The 20,968-nt window shown below is 45.9% G+C and overlaps 2 protein-coding genes, 1 long non-coding RNA gene and 2 other non-coding genes across 5 annotated transcripts in view; 2 read left to right on the top strand and 3 right to left on the bottom strand.

Annotated features, from left to right (window-relative positions):
- The window catches only part of KDM1B (lysine demethylase 1B), a 58,855-nt gene extending 43,449 nt beyond the window's left edge, over positions 1 to 15,406 (top strand). Inside the window, exons 11-17 of the mRNA XM_081827620.1 lie at positions 1,599 to 1,730; positions 2,314 to 2,388; positions 5,683 to 5,799; positions 6,521 to 6,646; positions 7,485 to 7,607; positions 9,134 to 9,286; positions 13,543 to 15,406. Coding sequence (XP_081683746.1) covers positions 1,599 to 1,730; positions 2,314 to 2,388; positions 5,683 to 5,799; positions 6,521 to 6,646; positions 7,485 to 7,607; positions 9,134 to 9,286; positions 13,543 to 13,626 — 810 coding nt within the window. The 3' untranslated portion in view covers positions 13,627 to 15,406. The remainder of the gene's footprint in view (positions 1 to 1,598; positions 1,731 to 2,313; positions 2,389 to 5,682; positions 5,800 to 6,520; positions 6,647 to 7,484; positions 7,608 to 9,133; positions 9,287 to 13,542) is intronic.
- Positions 8,166 to 8,272, bottom strand: LOC115942403 (U6 spliceosomal RNA). The gene has a single exon (XR_004077011.1). It is a non-coding gene; the product is annotated as a U6 spliceosomal RNA (small nuclear RNA).
- LOC115942404 (small nucleolar RNA SNORA1) lies at positions 10,422 to 10,551 on the bottom strand. The gene has a single exon (XR_004077012.1). It is a non-coding gene; the product is annotated as a small nucleolar RNA SNORA1 (small nucleolar RNA).
- Positions 15,407 to 15,779: 373 nt separating the features above from the next.
- DEK (DEK proto-oncogene) overlaps positions 15,780 to 20,968 on the bottom strand; it is a 31,159-nt gene continuing 25,970 nt past the window's right edge. Inside the window, exons 10-11 of the mRNA XM_081827616.1 lie at positions 17,720 to 17,788; positions 15,780 to 17,269 (exon numbers count right to left, since the gene is read on the bottom strand). Of these exons, the coding sequence (XP_081683742.1) occupies positions 17,258 to 17,269; positions 17,720 to 17,788 (81 nt within the window). The 3' untranslated portion in view covers positions 15,780 to 17,257. The remainder of the gene's footprint in view (positions 17,270 to 17,719; positions 17,789 to 20,968) is intronic.
- On the top strand, positions 17,784 to 18,861 carry LOC145722927 (uncharacterized). The gene is made up of 2 exons (XR_014147490.1): positions 17,784 to 18,499; positions 18,532 to 18,861. It is a non-coding gene; the product is annotated as an uncharacterized LOC145722927 (long non-coding RNA).

The following is a 20,968-nucleotide window of genomic DNA, read 5'->3' as shown; positions in this document are numbered from 1 at the left end:
GGCAGCAACCTCCATCAGGTGTGCGCGTGCTGGGGGGTGTGCGTGTGTGTGTGTACCCGCGCGTGCGTGTCAGCACTCAACCCAGACTGGGGCAGCAACCTCCATCAGGTGTGCGCGTGCTGGGGGGTGTGCGTGCGTGTGCGTGTGTGCACATACGTGTGCGTGTGTCAGCACTCAACCCAGACTGGGGCAGCAACCTCCATCAGGTGTGCGCGTGCTGGGGGGTGTACGTGTGTGTGCGCGTGTGCACATACGTGTGCGTGTGCGAGCGTGTGCGTGTGTCAGCACTCAACCCAGACTGGGGCAGCAACCTCCATCAGGTGTGCGCGTGTTGGGGGGTGTGCGTGCGTGTGCGTGTGTACCCGCGCGCGCGTGTCAGCACTCAACCCAGACTGGGGCAGCACCTCCATCAGGTGTGCACGTGCTGGGGGGTGTGCGTGTGAGTGCGCACGCGTGTGTGTGCACATACGTGTGCGTGTGCAAGCGTGTGCGTGTGCAAGCATGTGCGTGCGTGCGCGCGCGCGTGTGTGTGTGTGTGTGAGCACTCAACCCAGACTGGTTTGGGTAAACAGGAAATACTAGTTCTGCTGTTGGGAAGTTCAAAAACCATGACTTCTGAGCGTAGTCACCCCACCGTGGTTTAGACTGCGTTTTGTTTTTAAAGCAAGAGAAACGTCCTTCAGAGAATGTGTCTAAAGCAAGCGTTGGCAGGCCTCGGGCTGGATCGGTGAGGGGCCCCGAGCCTGGCACGCTCGCCGCCCTCTTCCCCTGCGCTCCCCGCTCCCCCACCCCAGGAGGCCCTGCAGGCCTTTCTGTGGAGCCTTGCGTGGTCTGAGAACACTGTTCTCCAGACACCAAAAAAGAGGAGCCTTGCACTTGTGGTCTGTGCATCTTGCTGAAATAAATTTAAACTTGCCTCACTCCTATAACCACTGTGGTCTTGATGCTCGGATCTTCTGTATTTTGAATTGAGGCTCCACAGATGACCCCAACTTACCGTCCAAATCAGGACCTCTCCGTTTTCATTCTTTTTTTTTTTTTATAAGATTTTATTTATTTGTCAGAGAGAGAGAGGGAGATACAGGCAGAGGGAGGAGCAGGCTCCCTGTTTGAGCAGGGAGCCTGACGCAGGGCTCAGTCCCAGGACCCCAGGATTATGACCTGAGCCGAAGGCAGATGCCCAACCGACTGAGCCACCCAGGCATCCATCCCTTCACTCGATTCTTCATTGCCACTGGAGTAACTGTTTTCCAAAATCATGCGGGGTTTCAGCCTCTGTAGAGATGCCACGTTGAAGACAAACTGTTGGCATGTTATAGATGGAGTTGTTCAAATGCAGTTTTATTCATAGAGTTCTCCTTTTCCAGGATTGTTGTCACATAATATACCTTGTGTTTCTGTCAAGGAGTGGGACCCATGCCCAAATCATGTCTACCTTTTGTTCTAAAATAAGCTTTCCTGGAGAGCCTGGCTGGCTTAGTCAGTAGAGCATGCCACTCTCGACCTTGGGGTCGTGAGTTCAAGTCCCACGTTGGGGGTAGAGTTTACTTTGAAAAATAATAATAAAATAAGCTTCCCCGCACATTATTGTTTCCCAGGTGTCTGCTCGCTCCTGGGACCACAACGAATTCTTTGCCCAGTTTGCTGGTGACCATACTCTGCTAATGCCTGGCTATTCCGTAATCCTTGAAAAACTAGCAGAAGGCCTAGACATTCGGCTCGAGTCTCCAGTGAGTATCAACAGCGGTGGGGAGGGGCGGGTGGCTCTGGAATGGCCTTGTGTTTGGAGGATGCGAAGCGTGGGGTACGTGGATTACACAGGAGACACAGGTGCTTGCTGTGACCTTGTTCGTTAGGTAGCCCCGCTGTTTGGAAGCAACAGTGGTGCAGATGCACCTTGGTTACTAATGTGTGCGGGAGTCTCATAACCTCCCCGACAGTGCATTTATGTTCACTCTAAAGTTTTCCCTTCGCATCTTTGTCCTGATGCGTTTGTACTGTGCATCGCCCTAATCACAGAGACTGTAATTTATGTGTATATTTTGCTTTAGATAAACGAGCATAAAGATTTTCCCTATTCTGACAAAGTGCTTATAAATTTTAGTGACTGGGTGATAGTTCCCTGAAGTAAGCTGTAAATGTCATTTAGATCCCTGAATGCTAGGGATCTTTGGGTTTGGGTAAACAGGAAATACTAGTTCTGCTAGATTCTTTGGAGTCTTGGAGATAGAAATTCACATGGTAGACTTGGAGAGGATCCTGGATCGTATGGCTCCATCCCTTGTGGTTTTCATGATTGTTTTTCTTGAGCAGGTACAGAGCATTGATTATTCTGGAGATGAAGTGCAAGTTACCATTACGGATGGGACAGGCTGTACAGCACAAAAGGTAGGTGATAGAATTTCACTAGGTGCTGCCAGGGGTCTGTGGATCTGGGAAAACCGTGTTTTCCACCAAAATGTTTGCCTTTGGCAATCTGCCTGGAGCCTTGTTTGGGTCCTGAGGAGTTACCTATCTGCACTCAATTATGTGTGGATCTGCAAATCTGATTTAATTGATCTAACACTGTTTAGATTCATGGTAGATGGAATTCTGAAAAGTGTTTCTTTAAAGTGGGTTCTATGGTACATCAGTACTGAGAGTTGAATAAGAAAAGAAATCCTTTGGCCAAATAAGTTTGAAAAGTATTGTATACTGCAATCTACTTTTTGGGTTAAATATGAGTGTGTTAAAGGCTCTGAGAAGTTGTGCATTACAAAAAAAGTTATTTTGTTTAATTCAGTACTTTCCAAGTTGGCGGTGGGGTTTTTTTTTTTTTTTTTTTAGTTTGTTTTGACGTGGAATCATTTTTCAATTCAAGACAGCTCTCTGTTTTCATTTTGAAACTGGCAGAAGTACTTTTATATTATTGGAATTTTTTGTAAACAACTTCAGTAGGTGGACAGTGGCCACAGTGTTATACTATGTGACATCACACAGAGATTTCTATGGTGTTGGAGAGCAAAGGTGCTTCCTTGGGGCAGAGGAGGATTAATAAGCCCCGTAAATTTATTTCGGTTTATTTATGTCTGAAATGAGGACCACAGTGTGTAACTGAGAGACTGTCACTGGTTCCTAGATTAGCTGTATTCTGCACTTTCCAGTTATATCCAAGTACTCCACAGTCCATGATACTCATACAGAAGTAAAGGATCGCATGTCAAATGAAGAGACGGGGTCTAATGTATGAGCCCACGGGGCAGGTCCTCCTATTATTCCTGCCATTGACTCTCGGGGGAGTTAGGAGTGGTAGGATGTAGTCCTTGGACTGGTAGTGCTTCTCAGTCCTGGCTCAGGTTAGAATCACCTGGGAGGGGCTTACAAAGAAAGACTGCAGAACCCCACCCCGCAGAGATCCTCAGTGAATCGTGCTGGTCATGTTTGTAACACTTACCCAGGTGAGTCCAGCATGTGGCCAGGCCAGTGACAGTGTCCTTATCTGTGAGCCCCAAAGTGAGAATCAGCCTAATATCTAAGGCTCCTCTTAGTGGTAAAATTTTTTTTTAAATACCTCTTTTTAAAATTGCAAGTCACCTGATGGCTCAACCACTGGGATTTTGTGACTCTGCCGGCTCACCCTCTGCCGGCTCACCCTTAGCCTGACCCTAACCAGGCTCCTTTGCCTTCCTTTCTTTGAATCCGGCTCTCCAGGGCTATTAGGGCAGAGCTGGGTTTCAGAGTCTGCTCCGAAACATTTAAAGGAAGTCTTTTTATGGTAGTCTGCACACATCACATGGTTTGAATTGGAAGTTTCCAAACCATCTTATAAGTGAAAGATTACCACCCCAACCTGATACACTGATTAAACATTTGACGAACTGTGGTGTGGTCTCTAGGCTGCTTGCATCGAGATCTGGTGGGAGTCCCTGGCCAACGTATGTTTATCTCTTTCGCCTGTTTGTTTACCTTCGCTCATGTGCTCTTGAAAGCTTTTTTGTTGTTAAGAATATATCTACATCTGGGACGCCTGGGTGGCTCAGTCAGTTAAGCGTCTGCCTTTGGCTCAGGTCATGATCTCAAGGGTCCTGGGATCAAGTCGCATGTCGGGCTCCCTGCTCAGCGGGGAGCCTGCTTCTCCCTCTGCCCCTCCCCCTGCTTGTGCGCGTGTTCTCTGACAAATAAATAAAATCTTAAAAAAAACTAGATCTTATTTCCTTGAAGTTCTTACGCATTCAAGAGAATAATTTTTTTTTTTTTTTAAAGATTTTATTTGAGAGAGAAAGAGTGAAAGCACAAGAGCAGGGTGAGGGGCAGAGGGAGAAGCTGACTCCCCGCTGAGCAGGGAGCCTGACACGGGACTCGATCCTGGGACCCTGAGATCATGACCTGAGCCAAAGGCAGACGCTTAACCGACTGAGCCACCCAGGCGCCCCCCCCCCTTTTTTTTTGATTGCATGATGATGACACAGAAAATGCTTTATACTTTCTAAAAGTTCCCTGTGGCAGAAAATGGTGACACAGTCACAGGAAGAACTCTGGCCTTCTGGGGTCCTGGAGTTGGGGTTCAAGCCAAACACACGAAACCTTTGATAGGGCTCTGGTAGCTAGGGTGCTTGACGTTCGGTTCCATCGCACGCTCCTGCTGTGTGCACACGCGCGCGCACACACACACACACGCACTTCCCAGACTCCTAGCGGCTGAGGTTCTAGATACGAAAGGCGCAGCCACTCAGCTACACTAGCGTGGGACTTGGAAGGCATGGTGTGGCGTTTGCTTCACTTCTGGCAAGCGTGACGGCCAGGGTGTCGGGCCCTTCTGCAGCGGGGCCAGTGGAGGCCCCAGGGTCCACTCACTCGCCCCGAGGGAGTCCCGAGCGGGGCATGAGGAACCCATTTTGCTGGTGCAGCTTGCTCTGTAAGCGACACGATTCTGGAGCCGGCAGCAGGACTGATGGCTTCTGGCTGTGGTTGTGGTGACATGGTTCTGGAGCCAGAAATTCCCTGATTGTATGGAGAGACAGCAGCTCTTTGATGGCCGGGTTTTGTGATGGGACTTGGAGAGTCAGTCCTTCTTGAAGGCTCCATTCGCACCTGTTACTTCAGTTCTCCTAAATGATTTTGTGAGCCATTGGAGAGACCCTGCAATAAATTTTCTCCTTAAAATTTTTTTGTGGTTCTTTGTGATTAGAATACTCCATACTGTTTTTGATGTACTTTACCATTTCTGAAACACACTGATGTATATTGTAAGAGTTTTTGTTTTAAGCATTACCTCAGTTCTTTGAGGTTAGTAGGGCAGGTACTAGCCACACATCAGGTAGTGTCGGTAATGATACACAAAGGTAGTTCTCCTGACTCCGTATTTAGGGCCATTTCCTCTTACGGTACTGCTTTTCAGGATTGGGATCCATTGACTCTTTTTACCCAGGGTTATTCTAAACCATCAAGACCTCTCTGTGAGTTCTTCCATGTGGATGTCACTTCTGCTTAGCCAGGCACCCTTGTGCAGTGAACAACCTGCCCAATAGTACATGACAGCCCTTGTTCTTCTCAATATAACATGGGACCGTTGACAATCTCATGATTGGCAGTAGAGAGGAGTGTCCTTTGTGTGTTGAGAATTTCCTGGAAATGAATCCACTGAGTAGTTGTGGTGTTAGGTTCACTTGCTTTTGTGTGTTCACCGTTCATTTTTTCTCACAGGTATTAGTCACTGTCCCACTCGCCTTACTGCAGAAGGGTGCCATTCACTTTAACCCACCGCTGTCAGACAAGAAGATGAAGGCTATCAACAGCTTAGGTGCAGGCATCATTGAAAAGGTGACTATGGTACTCAAGCCTCAGAACTAAAGAGATTAAAGTCAGATGACCGGAGTTCCCTGGCTTCTGGTATTGGGAAGTAGTGGATAATTTTTTAATTCAAATAAAATTCGAAGATTTTCTTTTCATTTGAATAATCGTTCATGAAGCATACAAAAGGACTTTATCAAAACGAGAGGAGGAGAGCTGGCCGAGGTCTGAATTTTGATGTTAGGAAAATGAGTCTTGTTAACAATTCAGAATTTGAACTTGGCATATAAATATGTAAATAAGGTAGGTTTTTTGTTTTTTTTTTTTGGCTGCTTTCTATGCCTGCCCTTCATTAATTGGTCCCAATGAGGAGTTTTACTTCCTCTGCCTTTAAAATCTTCTCTAGCAGAACATGCCAGCGCTACAGGGGATCCTGGCAGTCCTCGGGGTGGCTAGAATTGATCTTAGGGACATTTGCTTCAAGACCAGGTCTCAGGGATGCTTTGCATCTTCAGATGAGCCTGGTGGTTGTCGGTGGGTCCCACCATCGTCGGTGGGAGTACGGGACTGAACAGCACAAAAAGCCAGATGCTCACAAGAGAACAAACGAGACAAGCACATGGAAAGGGAACATTTAGGTTTTTGTTTTTGTGCATAGCTCTTTAGTTAAGGACTATAGGGTGCTTCTTAGAGGTTGCCGTACTTCCGATTCCAGAAACTCCTAACCATCTTTCTCTTGCTCACTTTCCAGATTGCCTTGCAATTTCCTTATCGATTTTGGGACAGTAAAGTTCAAGGGGCTGATTTTTTCGGTCACGTACCTCCTAGCGCCAGCAAGCGGGGGCTCTTTGCTGTGTTCTATGACATGGATCCTCAGGTAAAGTTGCCGGTGAAATGTGGTTTGAATTTCCCTTCCTACGGTTTAGAATTCGGTCAAGCTCAGGAACTGATGGACGTGGTGGATGCTCTAGATCTATGTTGATATGCTTGAGGATACCTGGACTGGTATGTTTTCCTACAGGAAAGGAGCCCCAGCATCTGCCGTATTTTCTTCAAGGGCTCATATTGCTCCCCGGGAAGTGGATCAGTGTTTCAGGCTGGTGGGGCGGCCTCTTAGGCAGAGTCCGCACAGCACAGTAACGAGCAGTACCTGAAGGGCACTCTCGAGGGTCCTCCTGTGAGCGCCGAAGGGCGGGATGGGATTGGCCCGGAGGAGGGCAGGCGTGGTGTTGGCCCGTGTGACCGGAGGGGGCGGTGGGCGGGGCACTTGAAATGTACTATTGATGTCCTGCAAAAGAATCACCCTGGTTGTTCCCTTTTCTTCTTCCTTCCAAGAAACTGCACCTTAAAAGGTTTCTCTGGGGAGCCACGGGCAAAATTTCTTTACCGCTTGAGAAGGACTTTTCCCCTGATTTTATTTGCAGATGTTCCTCCTCCGTCTTCTGTTTTTTCTAGAACAAGTTCTTATAAGGGAAAAGCCAAGAGCAACCCTGAATTTGATATTTACCCTTCTTCCTGAGCTTTCCAGCTGCAAACAACAAAATGTATAGATCCATAATGAGTTTTATCAGGGAAACGGACTGGGGATTGAAAGGAGGAGGAGATAAGGAGGTTTGTGAGCACGGGGTCCTTACCGATTTGGAGCCGTGCATCTAGGGACCTCTGTCCTGAAAGCAGAGAGTGTAACCTGCCTGTGCCTCCTCCTGTGTCTGCAGAAGCAGCACAGCGTGCTGATGTCGGTGGTCGCCGGTGAGGCGGTGGCGTCCGTCCGGACCCTGGATGACAAGCAGGTGCTGCAACAGTGCATGGCTGTCCTCCGGGAGCTGTTCAAAGAGCAGGTCAGAGAACCCAGCGTGCTGAGCCAGCCATGCTTGTGTTACTGCGGACGAAGGGGATGGGGCATGGGCTGCGTCCTTCCTTCTTCCCACGTCCAGCCTCCCGCCTCCATACCTGGACCCGGCCGCGCTAGGGGCCGGAAGTCCAAGATAAGGTGCCGGCAGGTCTGGTTTCTTCCGAGGCCGCCCTCCTTGGCCTGCACATGGGCCTCCTCCTCCCTGTGGCCTCACCCGGTCTTCCCTCTGTGCTGGTCTGTGTCCTCTCCTCTTCTCATAAGGACACCAGTCATACTGGGTTAAAGCCCACCCTGAGGACCTCATTGTAATGTGAGGACCTGAGGATAGCCCGTTCTCAGATAGCGTTCCCTTATGAGGTACTGGGGGTTAAGGGCTGCAACGTAGGGGTTTTAGGGGAACACAGATGAGCCTATAGCAGTCTTCCGTACCACCTTTCACACCATTGTCTTCCTTTTTTGCTCACATCACACACTTCCCTCCCTCCTCCCTCCCTTCCTTTTTTGTGCTAATCCACAGAGGGGGGCTGTTCGCTGGGGAACTGCACCAAATGTGGAAGGCTTCACGAATTTGCATGTCAGCCTCACACAGAGGCCATGCTCATCTTCTCTGTATGGTTCCCCTTTTAGTGTATGTGCTGCCTCAGCGAGCACCACACCCCCTTGCTTGCCCAAGGATGTCAAAGGCTCAGCCTTTTCCCCACGTCCTGTATTAACCCAAACCCCAGCCAGCTTTGACAACTTTCCTTTCAAAGGGGTATGGTCCAGAATTTTCTCCCACCCCACAGACGCAGCTCATCCCTTTTCTGTCTTTTCTCCAAGGAGCTCAGGGTACTTCATATTTGTCAGTTTACCAAATCTCACAGTCTCCAGAGATCTGTCAGTGGCGTGGCTTTTATCTTTTTTGAATAAAGGAGTAGGAGTAGAAAGAGTTGAAATGACTCAAAAGTAACATAAGGAACGAGAGGCCCCCCCGGAGGGTGTTGGCTTATTTTACGTGATCTGATTACATCTTCCAGTTGTCCCTCGCTTGGGGGTTTTTGCCCCAAAACTTGTTTTCACGCTCCTTAGTTGGAACTTCGCACATTGTTTCCGTGGAAATATTTTTCATGCTTGTGCCTGTCAGAGGCACAGAATTCATTTGAAGCTTAGTGAACATGAAACCGACCGGCCCGTGGCCCTTGGGTGAAGGCTGTTGAGAATTCCAGCCCGGCCCAGGACGGCCCCTTCCCTTCCGCCCCGGGCACCCTCCGCGCCTGCCGAGCGTCGGGATGTCGGGAGGGGCGCGCCCGGGTCTTAGCCGCCAGGGAGGGCCCGCTGGGTTGGGGGGGCGCGCGTCTCTGGCCGGAGACGGTGTAGACGTGAGACGTCGGGGGAGGGGATGCCGGCGGCGGGGGGCGCAGAGGGATGATCCCCGTTTCTAGAGGCGGCGGGACTGGGTGTCGCTGCTCCGGGGCCGCAGCACGTGTCAGTCCCTCTTTGCTCCTGGTTCACGGCTCCTCCCGCTGGACACAGGAAGTTCCAGATCCCACGAAGTATTTCGTCACTCGGTGGAGCACAGACCCCTGGATCCAGATGGCGTACAGCTTCGTGAAGACGGGCGGGAGCGGAGAAGCCTACGATATCATTGCTGAGGAAATACAAGGAACGGTCTTTTTTGCTGGCGAGGTGCGTGTCGGGATCCCGAACGCGACCACCTTCATTTTGGTTGCTTTCTTTTCGTTGAAGGGGGGAATGTCCAGGGTTTCAAAGCAAAGTCAAAAGTGTTACGACACCAGGAGCGTCAGGGTGGCGCAGTCGGTGAGGCGTCCGACTCTTGGTGGCAGCTCAGGTCCTGATCTCCTCAGGGCCGGGGGATCGAGCCCCGCATCGGGCTCCGTGCTGGGATGGAGTCTGCTTCAGAGTCTCGCTCTCCCTCTCCCTCCCCCCCATCTCTGTCTAAAGTAAATCTTAAAAAAAAAAAAAAAAAAAGCGTCATGACACCAGACAGCTCCTCACGCTCCCAGGAAAGCCGTTTTTAAGCCTGTCGTTTCTTCAGGAATTTGCTTCCTGTTTTCCGACATTTCTCTCGTTGCCTTTGATTTGACACGGCGGCCCTTGGCTGCTGGCTTCCTCAGCTTGAAGATTTGGCCCGTGTGGTGGGGCGGTTTCACCCGAGAGGGGCGGCGGAGCGCCTGCGGTGCGGCTTCCTGCAGAGCCAAGGCGTCCCCGACGGCTCGCGCCGCTTTCCGGACGCTCGTCGCGGCCCCGCACCCCTCAGCCCGCCTGCGGCCTTCCCCGCAGCTGCTGGGGTGCCCGGGAGCTGGCGTGTTCGCTCCGCTTCTTGAAACCCCCTTCCCGGCGCCCTCCGGCCGTGCGCTGGGGCGCGCTGGGCTGCGCTGGCTGACCTCCGGGACCCCTTACGCCTCTCCAGTGTTGGCGTTTTTATTTCCTACGTCCCTTTTTTTTTTTTTAAAACAGGTGTTTTTTCAATTGTGGTAAATTACACATGACGTACAATTTACCATTGTAACTATTTTCAAGTCGGTAAAGAACTTTTATTCTGTCGGCGGTTGTCACGGTCAGTCAGCCCACGGTTCTCATGGCTGGGCTTCTCTGATCTCCACTTGAACACGGACAGACTTCACAGACTCCCCACCTGTAATCTTTGGCATCCAGTTTCTTTACATTAGGGCCTGAGAAGTCAAATCGTAGGAAGTACATGGACTGCTGTTTTGGCAAATGCTCTAAAATTATTTTTCCTTAATTGTTTCTAATATTGAAGGGTCTCATTACTTCCTCTGTACTGCATGAGCCTCGCAGAGACCGTTAGGGGTCTGGTGGTCACCCCTGCAGTACACTTGCTGGGATGGAAGCGCCCGTGTCCCAGTGTAGCCACAGTCACCATATCCGGACACCATCAACGACGGCCCATTTCCATCTTGAACGAGGCTTTGACCATCTTGACTGTTTCTAGGTGTATAGCTCAGTGGCATCATATACAACGATGCTGCTGTGCCCTCATCACCACCATCTCTAGAACTTCCTCATCCTGCAAAACTGAAACTTGGTCCCCATGAAGCAACACCGCCCAATCCCCCTCTCCCAGCCCCAGGCTACCACTTCTCCACCTTCCATCTCTACGGGTTTGTTCTGGGCGCCTCTTCCTCCCAGGATGAGGATCCTGCAGTGCTTGTCCTTTCGCGACTGGCTTCAGCAGATATGTCCTTAAGGTTCATCCACGTTATGGCACGTGTCAGAATATCCTTCTTTTTGAAGACTAACTGTATTCCACCACATGTATAGATCCCATTTCTTTTTTTAAAATATTTTATTTATTTGAGAGAGAGCATGAGCAGGGAGAGGGAGAGGGAGAAGCAGGCTCCCTGCTGAGCAGGGAGCCCGACATGGGGCTCGATCCCGGGACCCTGGGACCATGACCTGAGCTGAAGGCAGACACTTCACCAACTGAGCCCCCCAGCGCCCTATAGATCACATTTCGTGTATGCATTCATGTCCTGGACGCTTTAGTTGCTTCCACGTTTTGGCTGTTGTGAGTAATGCTGCTGTGAACATGGGTGTACCTGTGTCTTCAAGAACCTGCTTTGGGTTCTCTGGGGTATATACCCAGAAGAGGCATTGCTGGATCATATATTAATTCTACGCTTAATTCTTTGAAGAACCACTACACTGTTTCCTACAGCAGCGGCATCATTTTACACTCCCACCAGCAATCACAGAGGTTCCAACACTTGAGATTGTTTTAAGATTGATTTATTACTATTTTAGAAAGAGAGTGTGGGTTGGGGGGGCAGAGGGAGAGAGAATCTCAGATTCCGTGTTGAGCAGGGGAACCCGATGCTTGGTTCAATCTCACGACCCTGAGGTCATGACCTGAGCCAAAATCAAGAGTCAGACCCTCAACCAACTGAGCCACGCAGGGGCTCCATGATTTTCTGGGGTTTTTTAATAATGGCCATCGTAATGGGTATGAAGTGGCCTACCTTCTTTCTTGGTTTATTTCTGTTGAGAAATGTTATGCTGTTTTGATCCATAATTTTTTCTGTGCCTGTTTTTGCTTGTGTGTTATCTAGATGCTCATATCCTTCAGTCTTTTTTTCACTTCTGATCCTTTTCTCCCATTTCTTCCTCTTATTTCTAGATATTCTATTGCATATGTTGGAACTCCTTAATTTATCTGATTTGCTTCTCTTTGCTGTTACTCATCTGTCTTCTTATCCTGTTGTTGTGGTGGGGAGATTCATCTTCCCACCCTTGAATTGACTTAGGAAATTTTGGCTCTTTTATGAGCACGTTCTTGTCCTTGGATTATTCTTCTGGTAGCATCCTTTTCTTGCTTCATGACTCCTGAGTTCCTGTTTTCCTTTAGCCTCTGCCTTCCACATGTCCAAATATCCCATCCTTGACTGTCTGCTTAGATTTGAGCAAGGCGTTCTTATAAAAGCCTACCGAAAGCTCCTGCAAGCTTGCCAGGGGGTGGTTGGATCCCCACACATCAGTATATCTATCTGTAGCTCTTTCCTCTGGGAACATGTAGTTTCTCTTTGTTTGGTGGCAGTTCCTGACATTCTGGGAGCCGGAAGCTTTGCTCTTAGTTATGAAGACTTGACTTAATCCCCGTATTGTTCGGTGCCTCACCCTTGCCTCCTCAGATCTCTGGGTGGGTTGTGGCAGTGGGAGCGGGGAACCTGGTGAGGGACCAGATTGCTCTTCGTAGCCTTCAGTCCTGTTTTCACTCATGCCCGACCTCTGCCTCTGTGGTTCTTGATACCTCCAGTGGCTGAGATTTCTAAATGATTCTTTGGGGGTGAATTGGTTGCTTTTGACCCCCCCACCCCACCCCCTTCCCAGATGTAGCAGAGTGAAGCGAATTGTCAGCACGCTTTCATCTGTTTTCATACTTTGTATGTTAGCTTAGGACCACACACGTCTTCTGGTGAAGTCATTGAAAATGGGAGTTGGTGTTACCTTTTCTCTTCCTGACTTTTGGAGGATTACAAAAGAACGTCATTTAAAAGCTGGCTATCTTGGATTCGTCCTTGGCCTGCAGAGAGCCAGCTCTGTGGGAACAGAGCATGACTGCATGCCGGGCAGCAACTATCAGCTGCTTCCAGAAGGTCTTTTAGGCTCACGTGATAGTTGTTACCTCACAGAGAAAAAATTTAAACCCATTTCTGTTAGGTTTCTGCCCGTCTCCCCTGCTGGTACTTGCATCCTTGCCTCCTGATCATGATGCCTCCATTTATTGAAGTCTTTGGCGCTGGACGTCTTCGCTCCATCCCAGCCATCCATCTAGGTGACATGGCACATAGCTTAGTTCACACGGAGCTTCCTGTTTCATATCCTTCCCCATCTTCTGAGGTCTGCTTACCACCACGTCATTGGCTCTTCTCCACAGCTACAACCCAGACCTGGTCATTGCTCCCACCCCCGAAGACACAGATCAGGATTCTTTTTTTCCTGTCCTGGCTTGCTGGTTCTCTTCCAGCTACAACCTCCTGGAAGTAACTCTGCTCTGTCCTTCTGTTCCAGCCATCTAGCGAAACTCCCACTGTGGATGGATCGGTTCATGTTCAGTGCCTCCCTCATCGCTGATTCTAACAGCGAGATTATTTGTCTGATGGCGGGGGGGCAGGGACTGTGTCTTACTCATTATTGTTAGTTCCAGTCCGTGGTATAGAGAGATCAGAGCCTAAGGACTGGCACACGGTACTTCACAGGACTGCAGAGTAAGTTGTGGAATGATCTGGTGAGGTATGGTGGGGTAACCAGAGAAGTTCAGGGGCAGTGATGGGGAGTAGTGTTCATAGGAACACAAAGTGCCATCCATCTTTGAGGGTCAGAGAAAGTTTAAGCTTGTATTCTGTTGATTATCATCTGAGTTCCTTAGACATGACCTCAAATTATGCAATTATTTCTTACAGGCAACAAACAGGCATTTTCCACAAACTGTTACAGGGGCATATCTGAGTGGTGTTCGAGAAGCAAGCAAGATCGCAGCATTTTGAATAGAATTTGGACCCAGCTTTCTTCTGTGCCCCAAATGGTAAAGTTTGAAACACATGTTAAACCTCACTTTCATAAAACCAAACAAAAAAACCTCTGAGAGCATTCTTAGCCCCAAGAATCCGTTTGAAGCACTTATATTTAATTGCTTTTTCCACAGGTTGATTAGGGCTAAGTCCTCTGTATTTCAGAATAAGGCAGAATAGAACCTTAAATTAAGATTTTGGATTGGATTTCTTCCATGGTTGGAGACTCCCCTTAAATTTGATATTTTGTTGGGCTCATCAGTTTTCAAACATTGAGAAACCAAGCAGCAATCATTAAAAACCCAGATAAAGCCATGTATTTTTCTTCTGTGACAGTTTATCAGCATCTTTGCCAATGAGCCTTAAGACTTTTATATAGCTCCAATATTGAGCTTTTACTTAAAATTTAGATAAGAATCTTTCCATTTCGGATGCAGCACAAACTCTTCGGTTAAAAGTAAATGAAACTTCTAGACTGTTTTATATTGTACATATTTCTTTCCATTGGGTTATTCAAAAGAAATTTAAATTCAGGTATCTTTTGTGATACATTTTAGATTTGTGCACTCATTGGCAAAACAACATTTTCAGTTCCTTAAACAGCATAGGTATTCTGTCATTTAGAATGGGGTAGAGATAGTCTAGTCTTCATACTTTAGACCATTTAGAATATGGCTATTTTTCTAAGAGCCAAGTTTGGGTGGATGGCACACTTTAAATAGCCTTAATTTTGGCACCCACTGGCAAAAAGATCTTTCTTGTCAGAATACTTTAGTAAGAAACTCCCTCTCCTGCCTCTTTTTAAAATAACGGATTCAAACTTCAGGAGTATTTTTTACAGCATTATGTTTTCAGTATTCCATAGGCAGGTCCACTGGAAAACTGCAGAAAAAATGGGATATCCTGGTAAATATTACACATTTAAAGCCATATCTTAAAAGCCTGAGAACATGGCAGATACTTTTTCCTTTTTTCACTCGTAACAAAATAATTCAATTAAAATAAACACTGGTTTCAGGGTCTTCAGAATGCTTATCTTGCCAAGAAGTTAGAAAAGTGGATGGTAACTTAAGTGCTTTTGTTTTAAAAAGTGTGAACAGTTCTTTCAGTTATATTAGTCTGCTTCAAAAAGGGACTCAAAATGACTTTAAAGACAGTTTGCAAAATATTAGGTATTTTTAAAATTTAAAGTCAGCTTCTAAGTAGAAATAGTATTTTATGCAAACTTTAGACAGAATTTAGACACATTCCCTCCCCATCAAAGTATGATACACAGAAAAGCCAACAGCCGTAAATTGGTTTCAAAGTTGGGTTAACACAGGAAAATGTTGATATTTAGATTATCTAATGAGACTCATTGGTACTGATTGGGAAGTATTCTGCTTTAAAATGTTATGTATTAAAATGTTTAAAGAATAGCATGTGTTTAGTGATAAACGCAAAATATTTTAAGTTTGAAGTGGCTCACAGTTGTTTAGTTTCTGGGCACTTAAACTTGTACTGTGCTTACAAGCAAACTAAGGAAAAACCTAGTTAGCTCAAGTACAGTAAATACGTAAAAAATTTCCTGTCTCAAGTGACTCATTTGACTTTTTGTTCGTTAAGGAACCACGGTACTTTTCTTTTCTTCTTGAGTTTGTTTTTCACTGTTTGAAGATTTTGTAATTGAATAGCAGTGAATACAGTGTTTTAACTGCACATTGTGAACAGCTGGTTGTGTAAAACTGCTTAATAAAAACTAGACTTGTTTTTCAAATACACTGTGCACTGTAGTGATGAGTGTACTCGTACCAGCTACGCCTTACCCATGAGCTTGCAAGCACCCCACCAGTCCCCTCCTCCAAACCTTCTGTAGATTTTGCTCACCCCCTTTCAAGTAAATGATCATAATATATAAACAGTTGTTAACGATAATCACCCACCTTCTATGAGATCACTTCCCAGTTTTCCTTTGTGACCTCTCCATACAATGTGAGCGTGGTCCGTTATCACTGAACGGCACTCCAAATTAAATGGGTCATGGGGCTAAATCCACCTAAAAACCGCTGTTCTGAAATCCTCAGCTGGGGGGGGGGGGTAGGGGGGGATGCTACAGGAACCGTAAGACATTAATGCAAGAGACAAGAGCATGGATTTATTATTTTTATTGACAAGGTTTATAGGAACAAATTAAATATTAAAATCAAAGGCCAATTCTTAGGTCTCACTTAGTTGTTTACTCCATTTGTATTTATCAAGAAACAAGTCAAACCTGTTAAAAAGCCTAACCGTCAACACATACCATTTTTATGTATTTCTATGGATGGATTTTTATTTTAAACACTCAAATTGGTTTATCAAAGGCCTAATTCTCTCATAAGTAGCATTGTTTTATTTTAAAATTCAGAGATTATTCAATAAACTGATTAAGACAACTTAAAAACAGTCTCGTTCAGGAGTGGTCTGTATATTGATCACCTAGAATCCTGATTGGCCAAAATTTAAAACCCAAAAACCCTGATTCCACAAATACATTAAAGTTCTTTAATGTTAAAAATAAGTCTTTTATCACTTTTGAGAAATACTTTGTCAGAGATACCCACTATTGCCTACATATTATCTTCTAGCATTATACTCCATACATTTATCATAATTATAAAGGTGGCCCGGTTTCCTGTAAATATCAGCATTTTATATGGGCAAAAGCAGTTAATAAAAATCACTTCATTTATTATAAGCCAAATGTGCTTGTACTTAATCCCACCCTGTCCCCAAATTTTGAAGTTCTGATGTACTGATTTGGTTGATACCTAATATAAAATGTATCTACAGACACTTGCAGAGTTAACACTAAAACTACAAATTGATGACACTTCCAAGGCAAAGCAGAGAACGATCTGTTCCTTCAGTGTTTTCTCCACTGAATTCTGACTTTCACTGCTCCGTCATACCATCTGGCCGAACACTGACATTTCATAGTTTAACTGTAAAGATACCTACCTAGAGTTTAAAAATTGATCTGCACAAAAGAAATAAAAAAACTTTATATACAACAAATTTTTTTTAAAAATACAAAAATAACATCTGTCACTTTTGTCATGCTGACAATTTGACATATATACACATGCAGCAGAAAATTTCCAATTGAATCTCAATAGCTGAAGCCTGTATATTTTTAATATGATGAACACACTGCCACTGACAGATGTGTATTCAAAATATTTCGTGTACTAAATACTGCCTTAGTCTCTGCATGTATAAATGTCAGGAATAGTTTGTTCTACTTGATTAAAAGTTCTTTCTGAAACAAGCGAATACTAAGCGCGCTAAAAACTACAACAGTTCGAGAATCTATGATCTCATATAAAGAAATCCAAAATGTACAAAATACAACTATAAAAGCAAGGAACAGTTACTGCCATGCAAAATTTTAAACTAAAAACTGCATAGAAATGCAATTTAAAACAACAAACTCAAATTTACTTAACACTCAAGATAAAAAGATCAGCAATAAGTTCTACCAACACAATGCTTGCAGGGATTTAGAAAAGGAAATACATTCTCTTTGCTGGTATAATGGTATAAATCAGATCTTTACATCCACGGGACAAGTCATGTCTCCTCTGCCTCAAGAAATCAGCTGCAACAAGAGAAACATCATTTTCCTATACCGAAAATACGTCAGGAACACAAAAATCATAACCTCCCCCCCACTTTTCAAATTGTTTTTTACCACTGTAACCTTGGGAAATCTGTTGGGACCAACAGCAAACTCTGGCTACTGTTGATCTTCTGCCTCTGGTGGACAGCGATTGTCCTCGCTATGGGAGTGGCCGGGACACACCCGGCTGCCTGCGTACACTGCGGGCCTGAGGTCCGTTCGTCTTGTCACTACTGTCCGGACTGTACTTCTAAGCTTTACAGTGGGAAAGAAAAATATTTTCCCCATCTATTTTGAGAAAATTTGAGGGTCGAATGTGATATATTTGGTGACATGAGTATTTTGAAACATACGCAGTATTTGATGTACATCAGTCCTTTGTCTTAGATGTTCAAAATGATCAAAATTAGAAAAGGTGGACATATTTACCTCTTTCACAGTTGTTTTTATGAAATCTTTTCTTTCAGTTAAATCATAAGCAGGATAATTTTCATATACCTATAGTGAAAAGGAAAAAGATTAAAAGTAGATTTAGAAATCCAGTGATACTCTTTACACCTCTGCATAAAGAAGAGATGGATGGCGTGTACGCCCAGCTGCACATCCACACCAGTGTTCCCGCTCAGCAGACTCAGCTGCAATGAGCAGACGATAACCCAGCGTGCGGGCGTTCTCCCTGCTGTACTGGCTTCTGGGAATACCGCTGCCGTAAGAGACACGGGCGAGGCGGACAGCTACGCAGCGCTCTTCCGTAAGGGGACTAAGCTCTTTATGTCGGCAGGTGACCTGCCCAGAGGTCTCCTACAGGCTTCCTTACGCTTCCTCGTTAATGTCCTCCAACACTCCTGAGGCTCAACTTGAACTCTGATGAGCTTCAGCCTCCACTCCACCACTCTGCCCCCTCCCCTAAGTGAACTCCCCAAGATCCAGGTGGTCTCAGGAGTCCTCTATTCCTAAACTTTTCTAAATGTCCCTCTCTTCTGTCAACTGGCTCCCCGCTGGCTGACTTCACAAGGACTCCTGGGCTGACCCCATGCGCACCCGCGCAGGCTTCACTCCTGAGGTGCAGTGAAGGTAAGCAAACCTTTTCAGTAAAGGGCCAGAGAGTAAATGGTTTCAGCTTTTCCAGGAACACGGTTTCTGTCACAACCACTCAACTACACCACTGGAGTGTGAAAGCCGCCACAGACAACGCTGGAATGAATGGATGTGGCTGTCACATTAACTATTTACAGGAACAGATGGGAAGATAGATTTGGCCCACAGGCTGCAGTTTCTGCGAACAGAGTCAATCATTTACATCATTCCAGTTGTTCGCCCTTGTTCTTTCTCTGCAAAACTCTGACCCTGAACTGGTCTAACTACCAACTTGTCTATACCACCTTTAAAGGACTGGTCCGGGGTGCCTGGGTGGCAGAGTCAGCTAAGCGTCTGCCTTCAGCTCAGGCAGCTCAGGGACCCCAAGTCGGGCTCCCTGCTCAGCGGGGAGTCTGCCTCTCCCTCTGCCCCTCACCCCGCTCGTTCTCTCTCAAATCAATAAAATCTTAAAAAAAAAAAAAAAAGGAATAAAAGACTGGTCCCATTTCAAATTCATGGTATCCACTGCCAGAGCCTCTCCAGCAATCCCTCTAAATATCCCATCAGGTCCTCCGTCATGCCGTCATTCCTGTCACCGGCATTTTCACCCCTTCCTCGTTTTCGCTCTTGGCCAAGAAGCCACTATTACGCATTCCTTCCACTTTCTGACATACCTCTTCCCCTCGAGCTTATTTGTATCTGGATCTATCAATATTCCCCATGTCCTTTACCTCTGCAGGAACCCTTTCCGTAACTCTCCCCTGCCATCCCAGCACTGTCTCCAAACCTAACATATACGTGTGTTTTCTCTCCCTAATCTGCTTAAAAATCTTTTATCAGCTTGTATCTCCACCCCCCATTTAGCTACTATTTCCTTTCTAAAGCAAGCTACTTAAAACAGAAGCTTTAATTTATTCACTTTCCTCACTATTCATTCTCAATCCAAGGGTGAATAACCCTTGCATTTACCACCCTCGAAATTGCTCAAAATTATCTACTTGCTGAGTCCAAAAAACCCCCCTCAAGTTCTCACCTGACCTCTCCATGTTAATCATCCCCTTAAAAAATTACGTAAGTGTATTCACAAAAGTCAAAGGCACAGAACTTTCTCTGCACTCCACTCTGCCCTTGTCCCTCCCCTCAGAGGAAACCAGTTATCAGTTCGCTATGTATTCTTCCAGACCTTTAAAAAACGAGTTTTTACACAAACACATAAATGTATCAATGGCAATACTGTTTTTTCTGTATTTACATAGATGGGGTAATATTCTATATGTTTTATAAAGTTGACAATACCTGGGAGGCTTTTCCATGTTCTTCTGAACTGCTACATAAAATTCCAAAAATACAGATGTACCAGTTTAAACATTTCCCTATCGATGGCCAGTTAGGTTCTGATTTTTCAATATTAACAGACATGCTGAACATTATTGTAATCATTTTGTGCAGATGTGACTATGTCTTTAGCATAGAGACCTAGAAATGGAATTGCTAGGTTAAAGGGCATTTGCAATTTAAATTTAAGATACTGCTTAATTGTTCTGCAAAGCTGTTACAACTTTAAGCATGAGTATGTCTCCCTATACCCTTGCCAAGCATGAAAACTATTAATCTTTATAAAGACTGTCAAGCTAATAAGCAAAAATATTTCAACTTTTATCCTCGAGTAGGGAAAGTGTGTTTTCTTGTTTACAGGGCATTTCTATTTTTCCACCCATGAGCTGTTTTCCATAGTCCTGGACCACTGTCCCATGGAAGGGCAGGACCTTTTTTTAACTGGCACTGTCCTTTCCCTTCTGGAAACTGTCTCCTCTCTCTCTTGGCTTTGATAGCACCTCTCTCTGTACAATTTTTTATATTTTGTAGAAATCACTTCTCAACTTCTCAACTCTGAGGTGAATGGTCTCCAGGACTATCTGTCCTTTGCTTTCCTCTATCTTCTTGCCTGGGCCACCTTATCTAAGCTTCTGGATTTAACTCCCAGCAGTAGCCCAGTCTGGCTTTCTCTCCTACCCTGGAAGAATTACAATGGTCAGTTTCTCTCACCTGGATGTTCCCAGCACCTCATCTCATAATGGCTAGAACAAAACTCCTCTTTTTCTCAGAGTGTACCCTTTGTTCTGCTCCCTAGATGGTTAAGGCAGGCGTGCCCTAATACCCACAGCTGAGCAAGCTCTGACGAGGCTCTCTTGATTTCGGACGTGGATTATGGCCACCATGTAACTTTGATTATGACAAACTTGGGTTTCCTGCCTCTCATCCCATTCTTTTTCTGTCCTTCTCGATGTGTCTGGGATGACTCTTAAAAATTGGATTGTGTCAGGCCCCTGCCGATCAGCTCCCAATACCCCACTGAGCCTCTCAATTCTCCCATTAGTTTCAGGGAATAAACTGAACTCCGCCACAAGGCATACAGGAGTTCTACAAAACTTCTCCTTTTCTTCCCTAACTCCTGTTGACGACTTCCTTCCAACTCTAGTCTTCAAATTAAACTAATTACTATTCCTTGCGGTCACTGTCCTATTTTATGCACAGGTGTCCATATTGCTCAGCTGTATAGCACAGCTGATGCTCTAGGCTCTCCTCCCTGCTCCCAGACCC

The sequence above is a fragment of the Leptonychotes weddellii genome, chromosome 8 (assembly GCF_054177405.1).
Source record: "Leptonychotes weddellii isolate Sample4059 chromosome 8, ASM5417740v2, whole genome shotgun sequence".
NCBI classification, from domain to species: domain Eukaryota; kingdom Metazoa; phylum Chordata; class Mammalia; order Carnivora; family Phocidae; genus Leptonychotes; species Leptonychotes weddellii.
This window is presented reverse-complemented; position numbering and strand designations above follow the sequence as displayed.